The sequence below is a fragment of the Pteropus alecto genome, unplaced genomic scaffold, assembly GCF_000325575.1.
Source record: "Pteropus alecto unplaced genomic scaffold, ASM32557v1 scaffold45, whole genome shotgun sequence".
Classification (NCBI taxonomy): Eukaryota; Metazoa; Chordata; class Mammalia; order Chiroptera; family Pteropodidae; genus Pteropus; species Pteropus alecto.
In genome coordinates this window covers 31124710-31138026 of record NW_006442491.1, presented here as the reverse complement: position 1 = coordinate 31138026, position 13317 = coordinate 31124710, and the positions used below count along the sequence as shown (strand labels likewise).

Here is a 13317-nt window from a genome sequence, read left to right as displayed (position 1 = left end):
CGGGGCTGGGGAAGGTGCCCACCCGGACCCCCGGGCCCCCGGCGCCGCTGCACCCAGCTCCGGCCAGTGCGCGGCCGCTCGGGATTCGGAGCGCCAGCTGCGCCTTCGCCTCTGCGTTCTCAACGAGATTCTGGGCACCGAGAGGGACTACGTGGGCACCTTGCGCTTTTTGCAGTCGGTGAGTGTGTCCCGGGGAGCCCGGGGCCAGCGGAGCGCCGGGGCCTCAGAGCGGGGCGGTCGGTCCCCACAACCTGTGGCCGCGGCCCCCGGGGGGTCTCGAGAAGTCGCCTCAAGGGCGCCTCGTGGGGCGCGCGGAGAAGTGAGGCGACCCGGGCTTCTCTAGTGCTGGGCTGTCGCCTCCCTGGCGGGCCCGCAGTCCAGCCCTGACCTGGGGACTCCCGCACTCGGGACCCCGCCACCACCCGGCGCGCTGCCCTTTTGTCTTTTTCTTCCCCCCCTCCCCGGGGCCTTTCGAATAGTTTTTAAATTAGTTACATCCGCGAGGCAGGGGCTCTGGGACCCAGGCGCCGGGAGCTTTAGCTCCTGCGTTCTTTTCTCGCGGGTTTCCTTCGCCGCCCAGAACATCACCAGCTCTGTAGCCAGGGCGGACCCTGGAAATGCTAGAAGCCCAGTGTCCCTCCGCGCCGAGGAGGACAAAACTCAAAGTCCACAGGAGGGACGGAGATCGACAAAACTCCGGAGGAGGACCCTGGTCCCCACGCACGCACTTTTTGCTGGAGCTTGGGGAGCGTGGAGCTCGAACGCACGACTCGGCAGTCCAGTCCCCGCTCCCCCACCTCCAAGTTGCAAAACCACCGCGACAGACTGTAAAATAACTGAGCGTTTACTGTGTGGCAGGCGCCTACATGTGTCATTAGAAGGTTTAACTTCCACGAGTGGCTCATGAAGTAGGGACGAGTATTTCCCCCAGTTTTTAGATGGGAGAGTTTAGTTCCAGAGAGGTTGAGTAACTTGCCCAGAATCACACAGGTAGTTAATTGGGGACAGTGGCTTTTGAATTAGGGCAGGCCCAGCTGGTGCTCTAAACCACATTCCTATGCTGCGTATCTTCTCCTCCTCCTCCTTCTTCTTCTGCTGCTTCTTCTTTTCTGTTAGAGGGAGGAAGGGGCCGCTTCCCTACTCTCCTAGGAAGTGAGAAAAGTGGCTGGGGAGGAGGGGGTGGGTCGGGCCCAGCCTTGCTGGAAGTTAGGAGACTCGAAGCCTTTAATCTCCGTGCCTCCTGCTGGGACCTCATTTACTCCCTTCTCTGCTCTAGGAAGTCTTTTAATCCTAGTTCAGGAAGGGCTGGTGGGGGCGGTGGTGGTTCCTTTAGAGACCTCAGAGCCAGAGCTTCCACTCTGGGGGTTTAGGGGGACGGGGAGAGGGAGACTCTGGCATCCTCTGGGGTCCCCCAGTAACTTGAGGGGTTAGCTGAGGCTGTGCGAGGTCCGAGTTCTAACTCAGGGAGAAAAGAGCCCTTATCTCGTGAAAAGAGGTTGTGTGTGTGTGTGTGTGTGTGTGTTGGAGGGTGGGGGGAGTTGTACAGGCATTGAAAACCATTTGGCTAAAGGACCTTTTTAGAAAGGCCTGTAAGAATAAGGCAGGGTTAGCATTTTTTTTTTTTCCCCCATCTCGCCCTCTCTCACAGTTAAAAAAAAAAAAAAGAATCTGCTCAGTTTGAAGCTGGCAGTTCCTGAATTAAAGATGTAGACAGCCCTGACATCTCTGAACAATGTCAAATTCTAGGGAACTCCTTACTTCTCTTTCTGAGCCACTCCCTGCTCCTCAGTCTGAAAGAGAAAGAGGAAAGACAAACCAATTTTTATACTAATGGGAAAGAAAGCCCTTGCCCTAGATGGTGTGGGTGCATTTCAGACCAGATACAGAATGCGTTTGGGTTAACTGTGGTTTTTAATTGTCCATGTGTAGAGACTGAGGAAGCTGGAATAATGGAAATTGATTAGAATCAACCATTCTTATTATTAAAGAAATAAGGGAAAAAAATTTCTCTACTTCTACATTATCTCCTTGGCACTTTTAATTTGCTGAGTTTGTTTGTTTGTTTGTTTTTTTTTTGGATTGACTTGTCAGCTCTGTGATGAGCTGGTTCCAACTTTGACATCATGGACCAGTCATGGCACCTGTCCTGGCCTCAGTTTCTCCACCTGTAAAACTAGGGGGAGGGGAATCCAGGCTTCCCTTCTGCCTGTCCTTTTGGCTGTCCCCAAGCTGGTGCCAGAAACAAGACTGATTGTGTAACATGACCAGCCATACCTTGTTTGTGAGTCGCAGAAGGCCTCTCCTGTTTTGCTCCATCAGAAATGGCCCCTGAACAAGCCAAGGCCTTTTCATTTTGAAAACCCAGGGCTCAGAGCTTCAGGAACTGCTAATTACCAAGGCTTTCCACGCAGTGAGGTTGGCAGACTGCAGGTTGTGATTCTCTTCTGTCTTCCCAGTCTCTCCTCTCAGCCTTTATACTTGCTAAGGGATTTTCCCCTGTGCCTCCTGGCTTGGGAGAATGGAAGAATGCTTAATAATCCCTCCCTGCTCTTAAGTCCATGTGGCAGAGGCAGGCCTGCAAGGGCTGCCCCAGCCTCCGTGTGTCCCTGGTTTTAAGGTTCCATTACCGGAAGAAATGAAGTCTTTGTGTAGACGGAGCATTGTGGAAGGTGCAGAAAAATCAGGTCTAAGTTCCTGCACTCAAGGAGAGGACAGTCTCATGAAGGTGACAAAATGGGGCTTTATGAATTAAGTACAAGGCCGGGCTCTGGAGCCAGACTGCTTGGAATCATGTCCTTGAACTCTGTGACCTAAGGCAAGTGGCTTAACCTTTTTGAGCCTCACTTTCCTCATTTGTAAAATGGAGGATGATAATAGATATTATCTTAGAGAGTTTTTAAGAGGTAAGTGAGATTGTAATGTCTCCAACCTCAGGACTGTTTTTAAAAACTTGCAAGTCTATGGCCATGCCACCCTGAACAAGTCCGATCCTGTCTGATCTCGGAAGCTAAGCAGGGTCGGGCCTGATTAGTACTTGGATGGGAGACCACCTAGGAAGACTAGGTGCTGTAGGCATAAAAATAAATAAGGGATCGTAAGCTGATAAGGTCCTTGCAATCTGTGAGGTCAACCAAGGATTGCCTCGCCTAAAAAAGTAAAAAAATAAAGCACTTGTAACAGTGCCTTGCCAGGAAGTAAGGTATATAAGTATTAGTTATTATCATTAATTATTATGTTATGTTATAATTATATAATACAGGTGAGTAGGGTTATAGGATTCCAGCATCCAAAGAGCAGAGGTGGTCAGGGAGGGCTGCCTGGAGGAAGTGAGATCTGAGTCAGCACTGAAAGGAGGACAGGGACTCTGAGTGAATTTCCTTTTGACCGTCTAAACTCTGGCCACAGGAACCAGCGGTTTTGTTGGGTTCCGGGCCTGGGACCCTGTGTTTCCTCCAGAATCTCCCCATCTTTCCCCGCTTCCTTCAGGAACTGGATTGTATCCCCTCCCCATCTCCAAGGGGGACTGAGGACTTTGGTGCCGTGTTTTGTGTATGTTTATTTAAGAGTCATGGAAAGGCAAGGACAGCCCTTTCGTAGGGATGCTGGATCTCTCTTGGGAGACACCACAGAGGTTATGGGAGAAATTGCCTGGCTTCTGACTCTGAAGCTTGAATCTCAGCGTTGAGGAGCCCCAGCTGTGTTGGGTGCTCCCTGTGTGCTCTGCAGTGTTGATGATAATAACAGCAATGACAGTTGTTACTGTATAGGAGCTGACACAGGTTCATCATTTACTATTCTAAGCACTTTGCTTGTATCAACTCGTTCGATCTTCCCAGCACCCCTGTAAAGGGGTGCTGTTGTGATCCTCACTGACAGATGAGGAAACTGAGGCACAGATAGTTTAAGTGAGCTTCCCTACTGGGCTTCAACCCCAGGTCTGTGTGGCCCTGACCCTCTGCCTGTGCCTCCTTCAGTTAGTTCCCCTCCGTGACTATTTTTGTCTTTTCTGCAGAAAGGCTGGGACTGTGGAATGGAAATGTCAGGCTGCTGGGTTCCTCCTCTGGATTCCGTGTCTGTTGGCAGCGTGAGGGTTGAGTGTGGGGCTCTGGAGCCAGGCTGCCGACGTTCAAATCCTGGCTTTACTCACACCGACTGTAGGTGGCTCTGGGTGGGTCACCAACCTGCCCTGTGGCTCAGCTGCCCCATCTGTACCATAGGCATAGTCTAGCACCTGGGTCATAGGGGTGTCGTAAAACTTGAATGAGCCTGAGGTTAAAGCCTCAGAACTGTGCCAGGCACAAGGTAGGTGTTTAGAATGCTGTTGTGGTTTTTTTTGAAGGATTTGCTGCAATGGGAGGGGGGGCAGATGAAGTTGTCAGTTTGGGGCTCAAAGGGTTGCCCTTTAAAGAGGAGGCTGAGTGAGTCTTGGACCCACCTGCCCCTTGGTTGGATTGGTTTGGAGTCCCTGCCTGCAAGGGGGGATGTCTCAGGGACAGGTGCCAATGGGTCCCGTGATGGGTGTGCCAGCTGGGCAGTGGTGGGAAGAGACTCCTGGGTGGGGGTTGGTCAGCAGCCCCCCGCAAGGGCTTCCTTTGGCTGAGGACAGAGATCTATCAGTCTCAGACCCAGAGGGTCTGCCCCACCGGCTGGGTTGGGCCTGGGTCCCCGAGGGTCAGGGGGCGTGGGCAGAAAGCTCCCAGAATGCTTTCTTTGGTTCTGCTTTTTTGGGGGTAGGAGACCAAAACTCTTCTTCTCATTGGAGCTCTGCTTGCCAAAACAAGAAACTGTGGTTTTGTGTTGTCACTATTTTTTTTTTTTTTAAATGTTCTGTGCTCCTAGTCTGACACTAGGGAGCAGTGCCAGGGATGGGGGGTGGGAGGGCACAGTTTTCATTCTGTAGTCATTGAAACAAAATCACCTACCCAGTGACTTGGGGGATTTTATGAGGCTATGTTGCAAAAAAGTAGGCTGTTAAGTGTGTATAACACAGTTCCGCTTTGGGAAAATAAACAGTAACCATAATATTCATATGTACATTGTATGTATAACATTACAGGAGTTTAGAGAAAAGTCCGAACAGATGTGTATCCTGTGGAGAAAAAAGCAAGAAGATAAAAAAGGAAAAATGTACTAAGAAATTCTATTTGTTATGCCATTTTCATAGAAAATCATGCATATGTATGTGAATGTATTTTTTACAAAATGCCAACAGAAAGAATTATATTTTCAGCATGACCATTAGATTAATGCAACAGCAATAGCAATAATAATTTGCTAACACTTAAATAGTGCTACATATTTACAAGCCCTTTGTAAAGCATTCTCTGTGTATCAACTCAAAAGTTCTAGGTATTATTGTGCTTCCTATTTTTAAAAGTAAACAAAGGCACAGAGAGGTCAGATCAGTTTCCCAAGATCACACAGCCTGACCGAGCTGGGATTCGAATCCAGGTAATCTGCCTGCATAGCCCACATTCTTTGCCACTGCCCTGAACTGCCCCAACATGATTCCGTGTTTACGACCAAATTGACTGCCTTTGTGAGACCTCTGGGCTGCCCATGTGGGCAAGAATTAAGTCCAAAAGTTCAAATTATCTGAGCTTGAGGATACTGAAGAGCCTGAACCAGGAGACTTTATATTGGGCTGAGCATTATCAGGAAGTCTGATAATCTTTTGATGATAAAATCCTGCACCAGCAAGAGTTAGATGGGTCCCATCTTTTGTGTATGGCAAACAGAGCTACAAAAAGGTAAAACCATAAAGAAATTAGATTACTTTTCCCAGCATGCCGGTATTTATGGAGCACCTGCTCTATATTCCAGGCGGTGTTCTAGGCCAGGAAAATGCAGCCATCAACCGGGCCAATGTGGTCCTTATCCTTCTGGGAAGGATGACCCAGTGGAGATACTAGAACTCATGCATTTGAATGAGAGTTTCTTCAAATGAGCATACTGGACACCCATTTACGATTATTCTGGTGTTCGCTCTCGTAATCAGTTATCTATCACTTGAAGAAGAGATGGATGGGGTCGGTGTCCCTGGCTTTCGGAGGCTTCACAGTATCCCTTTCTGAGAGAGTGTTCTCTTTATTAAGCCGGTGAGCAGAAGACCTGTTGGGCTTAGGGCCACTCCCTCAGATCAAGGAACCCACATCCTCTTTGCTTCACAGCCCCCGCCCCCCCTTAAAACTTTTGCAAGAGTTAAGTCTTTGAGGCAGGCCATGCCTAGCGGCAAAACTTGACCTCTCAGATTTTTGTGATTTCTCTCCTTTTATCCAACAGACACAGGCTCTCTGACTGGAACCCTGGTGGGAACGGGGTGATCAGGGTGGGCTGATCGTCAGAGCAGCATGCGGTATCCAGCCAGCCCTGTTCCCCAGGCACAGGGTGAGGTCAGAACTGATTCTAGCCTCAGTTTAGGAGAGCAAGCTGGGGGTGGGGTGGGGTGTCTGAATCTCCTTGTTTTGCAGTGAAACCCTCCCCCAGAGGGACCCTCTGCAGAAGCATGGCCCACAGAGGGGGGGTGAACTCTGGTCAGGAGTGTGGTGGCCCTGCAGTTGTCAGGATTCCATCCCGCAAGTTCTGGGGAGAGGGCTTGGGCGGCCCACGCCCTTCTCTGGGGATCTTTGTCTTCGCCTGAATCAAGGTCCCTCTTAAAGAGGTTCCATGGGGGCATTTCTAGCCCTAGCAGCTGGTCTGGGGTGAATCCTTCCATCTTTCAAATGCAGTTGATGGCTGCATTTTCCTGGCCTAGAACACTGCACTGTTGACATATTGAGAGGGGATCATTCTTTGTTGTTGGGGGCTGTCTTGTGCATTGTAGGATGTTTAATAGCATCCTTGGCCTCTACCCACTAGATACCAATAGCACCCCCTTCCCCTAGTTGGGACAATCAAATATATTTATGTTTACGTAAATGGCATGATATAATTTGCTTCTTTTACCCAGCAGTGCGTCTTGGGTTCAGAGTTAAGAGCATGGACTCTAGAGACAAATGGCCTGGGTCCGAATCTTAGCTCTGCCCCTACGTGACCTTGGGCAAGTCCCTTTGCCTCTCTGAGCTCTGGTTTTCCCATTTGCAAAATGGAGATGATCGTAGCCCTCATAGGGTTGCTGTGAGGAGCGAGGACAGTCACCCACGTGCCTGGCACAGCCGAGCTCTGAGACAAGGTCCGTTTTGCCCAGGTACCTGCCGTAGCCTCTCCTGTTCTCCAAGAGGAAAGCTCCTAGAAAGAAGGGAAGCCCTCTAGCCTCCGAGTCCTGTGTGGATTTTTAAGTTTATTTTTATTTTCTTAGCTCTTTAAGGACCAGAAGGGGATCCGCCTGGCCCTCTTTTGTCTTGTGGTCAGACACTCAGTCTGTGTTTATCCGCCTGGTTCCTTCCCCAGGGTGGAACTGACAGATGATCCCTTGATTCTGGGCCAGGGGAGGCAAGGCTATTTCAGGCTGGCAGGACAAGGGCCGTGAAGGCTGGTGGAGGCAGGTGGCATTGGCCACTAGGACCTGGGGTCTTGCACTTTCTCCCTTGCAGGGGAGGGTGGGTGGCTTCTCTAAGGAGCTGCTCTCAGGAGGAGCAAGGCTAGTCAGAGCAGGGTGTGGGCCATCAGTGCTTTCATTCACTAGTTCGCCTATTCATTCAATAAATGGACCAGACAGTGGGCCAGACATTGGCCTAGGTGCAGGCCCGTGACCAGGACAAGATGGACAAAGTCATTGTCCTCATGGAATCTTCAGGTAATCGAAAGAGAGATCACTTGAGAAACTGACAAGAGGGATAATAATAACATAGTTCACTGAGGCCCTGCTTTGTGCCAGGTACTGTGCTGAGTGCTTTGTATGGATTATCTCTTTGAGCCCTTGCAACAACCCTCTGAGGCAGAACGGGTATCGTCATTGTACCTGTTTTGCAGATGGAGAAACTAAGGCCCAGAGAGGTCGAGTAACTCGCTCAAGTCCGCACCGTTGGGGCATAGATGAACACCAGGAAGGAAGTGGGGATATGTTGGTGATAGAGATCGTCGCATCTTTTGAGATGGAGTGGTCAAGGTAGGCCTCTCTGAGGAGGTGACATGTGACCTGAGTCCCGTGGCAGAGAAGGAGCCAGCTGTGGAAGGAGTCGGGAGACGTGTGTTCAGGTGGAGGGAGCAGCATGTGCCGGGCCCTGAGGCAGCGCCACGCTTGGCTGGTTTGAGGAACAGCAGGAGACAAGGGTGGTTGGAGGGGAGAGTGGGGAAGGTGAGGTTGGCATGGGTAGCAAGGGCCAGGTGGCATGAGCCTCGTGTGCACAGGGAGCAGTTTGGGTTTTATTCTCAGTGGAGTGAGGAGCCCTTGGAGGATTTTCAGCAGGGATGTGTCATGGTCTGATTGATGATCTGAAAATCCGGACTGTGCAGTGGCCTTCCCAAGGTCCCAGTAGCCACCTCCCGCATACACCTATCCAGGATATCCAGGAGGGAGGAGCATACCTTCCCCTCCCCAGGCAAATTCCTGGTCTGCTGTCAGATTGCTGTGTGACTCAGTCTCTGTCCCCTGACTCTGTCTCAGCTACGGGTACTGCCTCTGAGTCCAGCACATCCGGAGAGGAGTTTTGGAGGCCCTGTTTGTGGCCTGGATACGGACAGGCTGCGCGGGTGGCCGCTGTTTGGCAGGGCTGTTGATAGAAGATGGGTCTCTGCTTCCTGTGGGGGAGTCAGGCACCCCTGGTTGTCTGTTCAGGAAACTAATTTGCATGATTAAAAACTGTTTGCTTCCACTTGCCACTCCACCCTCCACTCATAGCCATCATAACAGCACTTTACATGATGCTAGCTCTCACCCCTGCCCTGTGAGGGGTGTCTTTTTTAGACCCACTTCACAGGTGAGGGAAACTGAGGCACAGAGAGGTTAAAGCGGCTTGCCCAAGGACATACCATGGAGAAATGGCCAAGGCTATTAGAGTCACCTTGCTTCCACCTTGCCTCCACATTCCGTTCTCTGTCCACAGCTAGAGGGATCTAGTTAGCACCTGCGCCAGCTCATTGCCACTGCCCTGTTCCCATCTCCCTCCCAAGTAAAAGCAAAGCCCTTAGAATGGCCTAGAAGATCCTGCAAGATCTGCCTCTCCTGCTTCACTGGTCTCCTCTCCTATGATTCTTTTCTTTCTCATGCAGTTGTTCTTAGGAGATAGGATTTACACACCATAAACCTCACTTTCTCAGAGTGTGAGATTCGGGATTCCGCGGTTTGAGTAGGATCTTCACAAAGTCGTGCCGTCGCCAGCCCTACCTAATTCCAGGATCTCCTTGTGCTCTGCTCCCTCCCTCATCCCCTCTCTGGCCCTATCTCTGCTTTTTCAAATGCACCAGGCTTGTTCCTGCCTCAGGGTCTTCTCACTTGCTCTGTCTGGAATGCCCTCCCCCCACCCCCATCCCATGGCTCACTCCTTTGGGCCTTTGCTCAAACCTCATGTCCTTGAGAGGTCTTCTCTGACCCCTCTTCCCGCATTCAAACACGCACTCCACCGCCACCTCGCCACTTCCCACCTCCTTTTCCCTGCATAACTCTTTATTCATTTTGTCCTTCCGGCACCAAGGACAATGCCTGGCCCTTAGTAGGTGCTCATGAAATATTTGTTGCATGAAAGAAATTCTTCTCCTATATACATGTTTGTTTTCTTACATAATGTGATTATCTTGACACACATAACTGCGAAGTATTTTCGAGCAGACTTCGGGGACCTGGGACTGAGAGAGTCTGATGCTCTCTGACATAATCGAAGGCACCTGAGCGGTGTGGGCTGAGGGGATTCGGTGCAGGAGAATTTCCTGCAGCGTGGTGTCACACTCAAGCACCCAGAGTCTGGCTCAGACTGTCTGTGTCTGAATTGTGTCTCTGTCCCTCAGTGGCCGTGTGACCCTGGGCAGGGGGCTGCTTCTCCCTGGACCTCGGTTTCCTCACCTGGTCACCATGCCAACCTCATCTCCCCCGCACTCATACGCCGCAGCCCCAGCAGCTTGCTTTCTGTCCTTGACCGGCGCCAGGCTGGTCCCAGCCTCTGCACCTCGTCATTTGTCGTCCCTCTTGTCTGCAGCACCTCCGACCGTGCTCTGCATCGAGTGCCCTTCCCTCTCTTTGAGTGTCATTTTCTCAGAGAGCCTTCCAGTCACGTTCTCTTCATCATCATACCTGTTCTTGGCATCTGTCACTCTGAAATGATCCTGTCTGTTTACTTGGTTAGGGTCTGCCTCCCCCATTAGAATGTAAGTCATTCAAGGTCAGGACCCCGGTCTGCTGGCTTCACTGACAAGGCCCCAGCACCGAGCACATGCTCTGTTAGTACTGGTCAGAGGAGTGGATGAGTGACTGAAAGGGCTTGACCTGGGTGCATGCTGTGACAGAGACCTTCCTGGTTTCTGATACTTTCTTAATGAGCGGCCTTGACTTTGGGGAGCATGGACCCCAGTGTAGGGTGTGGCTGCAGACTGGCATCCTTGGCCTCCTGCCCTGACCACACGGGGAGGGCAGAGGGAGCTCTGTGTGGTCCCAGCCACCTACTGTTGGCCTGCCAGGCTGTTGATAGGGTGGTTTTTAAGATTTAGTTCCCCTTCGTCACAAAGGTCGTACATATAGTGGGGGAGTGTGCGTCAAACTGCATTTCCTTATGTCCGTTCAGCTACAGGCACTCTCTTTGTGAACCAAGTCGGGGAAAAGGTTTTGTTGATGTACATTTCTACATATGTGCGGGGGTCTAAACACAAAACCACAGTATGCTGTATTTATGGGCAATTTGATACATTTTTTCAAAGTTAAGTTTTTGGTAACTTTTTATTTTGATATTTCATGATCGCAGAGCAAGCACCCTTGGAGACCCTATACTCGGATTTACCAATTGTTAATCATTGGCTATATTTGCTTAATCATCGCCCCCACTTCTCTCCCAGGGATGCCCTACACACACACACACACACACACGCACACGCACACGCACGCACACACACACACACACGCACACACACATGCACACACACAATTATTCCCATTGCTTTGATCCATTTGAGAGTAACTGTAGCCATGATACTCCTAAATAATTCAGCATGTATCTCCTCAGATCATGGGTATCTCTTACATAACCACAGTACAATGAACAAAATCAGGAGATTTAACAACGATGCTAAATTATACACGCCACGATCCGTATTCTGATTTCACCTATTTTCCTCCAAATGTCCTTTAAACCTCCCCCCACCCCCGCCACTCCCATCTCCAGTCGAGGTTCTAAGAGTCTAATCCTGGATCAAACATTATATTTAGTCGTTCTGTCTCTTTGGTGATTTTGACTACCTGAGATTTGTACTGCTGGCGGAAAGACACCCTCCGCTAAGGTGAGGCTTTATTGGTGCTTGTCCTGGACCACTGCTCACCAGCCCTGGGACCTTGGGCAGTTGACTCCTGGGTCTAAGTTTCCTTCTCTGTGAAATGGGGAAATCTCTGTTTCCAACCCACAGGCTTGTTCCCATCGTCCACACATTTCATCGAGTGCCTGCTACGTGCCTGTCCCCGTTCTAGATGCTGGGGATGCAGCAGCTTCAGGGCAGGCAAATATCTGGGCCCTAGGAGGTGGGAGTCCTACTCCCAAGGCCACTTATTTAGCTGAAGTGAAGTAGTAAGCTCTGGGCATGATGCTGGCTCCCAGGGACACCTGCCACGCACTGGCTGTGTTTGCTGTCACAGCTTATTATGGGACATTTGGAGCATAAGCACGAATAAAAAGATCTCACCTTTCCAAACAGACGTTTCACCTTTTGGTGTGTTTCCTCGTTCTTTGCATTTTGTCTTAGTCTAGGTGTGATCACACTGCACACACAGTGTTATTTCTCGCTTCTCTTGCCCCTTCTGTGTACTTCCTCATGTTATGACAAGCACTCTTCATCACCAAACCTTCAGTGGCTTCATAACGAAACGTGGGGGCTCTGGATCCCATGATCTGGGTCGAATCCTGGCTACTTATTGTCTGCGTGATCGTGGGCAAGCTTCTTTACCTGTGTGTGCCTCAGTTTCCTTATTTCCGAAAATAGAGCCTACCTCTTAGATTGATGGGTGAGTTAGACTAGTTCAGATCTATAAAGTTCTCAGGATAATGCCTGGCACTCCCTATATATTAGCTATAATCAGGTTAATTAATTGTTATTATTTAAGCATTCTTCTTATATTGGGCATTTATAGAGTTTTCAGTTTTTCAGAGTTACAGACCATGTGCATCTTTGTTCAGGCTGCTAGTTCTTGAATCGATTTTATATAACTGAGAGCTGAAGAAACCTTTTTTCTTTACTAACCCAAATGAATCATTGACAACTGGAATCCTAAAATCAGGTGGTCAGAGCTGCCAGAGACCAAGACATCCTCTCACCCGCTCGTCCAGAAGGGGAAACGGAGGCTCCGAGCTTTCAGCGACTTGGCCCAGGCTTACCAAGTGAGGCTGTGCCTGAGGTGGGACTTGAATGCAGGTTTCCTGACTCCTGTCCCCCAATGTTCTGCTACTGTCCAACAGCTAAGATGCCTCAGAGGGCAGAGGGAGCCTCAAGTCACGTCCAGATGAGTTGGCGGAATCTTGTGTGCCCAGAGGATTCCTGTGTCTCTGGGAAACTTTTCTATCAGCATCTTTGACTTCAGTGACCATAGGCTCAGGGCAGTGTGTGTGTGTGTGTGTGTGTGTGTGTGTGTGTGTGTGTGCGCGCGCGCGCGCATGCGTGCATGCACACACACACCACATGTGCTTGTGTGCCCTTGTTGTGGGCCTATGTCCTGTGCTAGCTGCTGAAGACAAGGATGTGATTGAAGCAGAGCCTCTGACATCATAGTCCACAGGTCCATATATCACCGGTTCCAAACTAGGGGTTGAACCTCAGGCCAGCTCAGGCCTGTAATAGGTTTTTTTTTCCCCCTACTTGGTTTTTTCTTATTTATTTATTTTTTATGGTGACATTGGTTAATGAAACCAAAGCTGAAACCCAGTAAGTTTCAGCTGTACACTTTAACGGTAAGGCACATATATATTTACACTGTGTTTACCTCCCATAGTTAGATTTCTTTCGGTCACCACATATTTGACCCCTTTTTACCCCGTCTACCTCCTCCTTCCCCGCCACCCTCTGGTAACCACTAGTCTATCGTCCATGTCTGTGAGTCTCTGTTTGTCCTATTCATTTGTTGCTTTTAGGTTTTGTAAGTAGGTTTTGTCAGGCCTGTATAGTGTTTGAAATTTTTTTGGTTAATCGGCAACTTTGAAATATCAAATTTCATACAGAAATCTGTATTTCTGGCTTCAGAAATAATCAGAA

The 13317-nt window shown here is 49.9% G+C and overlaps 1 protein-coding gene and 1 pseudogene across 1 annotated transcript in view; both read left to right on the top strand.

Moving 5' to 3' along the window:
* PREX1 (phosphatidylinositol-3,4,5-trisphosphate dependent Rac exchange factor 1) overlaps positions 1–13317 on the top strand; it is a 184816-nt gene that overhangs the window by 10438 nt on the left and 161061 nt on the right. The window contains exon 2 of the mRNA XM_025039736.1: positions 58–178. Coding sequence (XP_024895504.1) covers positions 58–178 — 121 coding nt within the window. The remainder of the gene's footprint in view (positions 1–57; positions 179–13317) is intronic.
* On the top strand, positions 2957–3075 carry LOC112471049 (annotated as a pseudogene).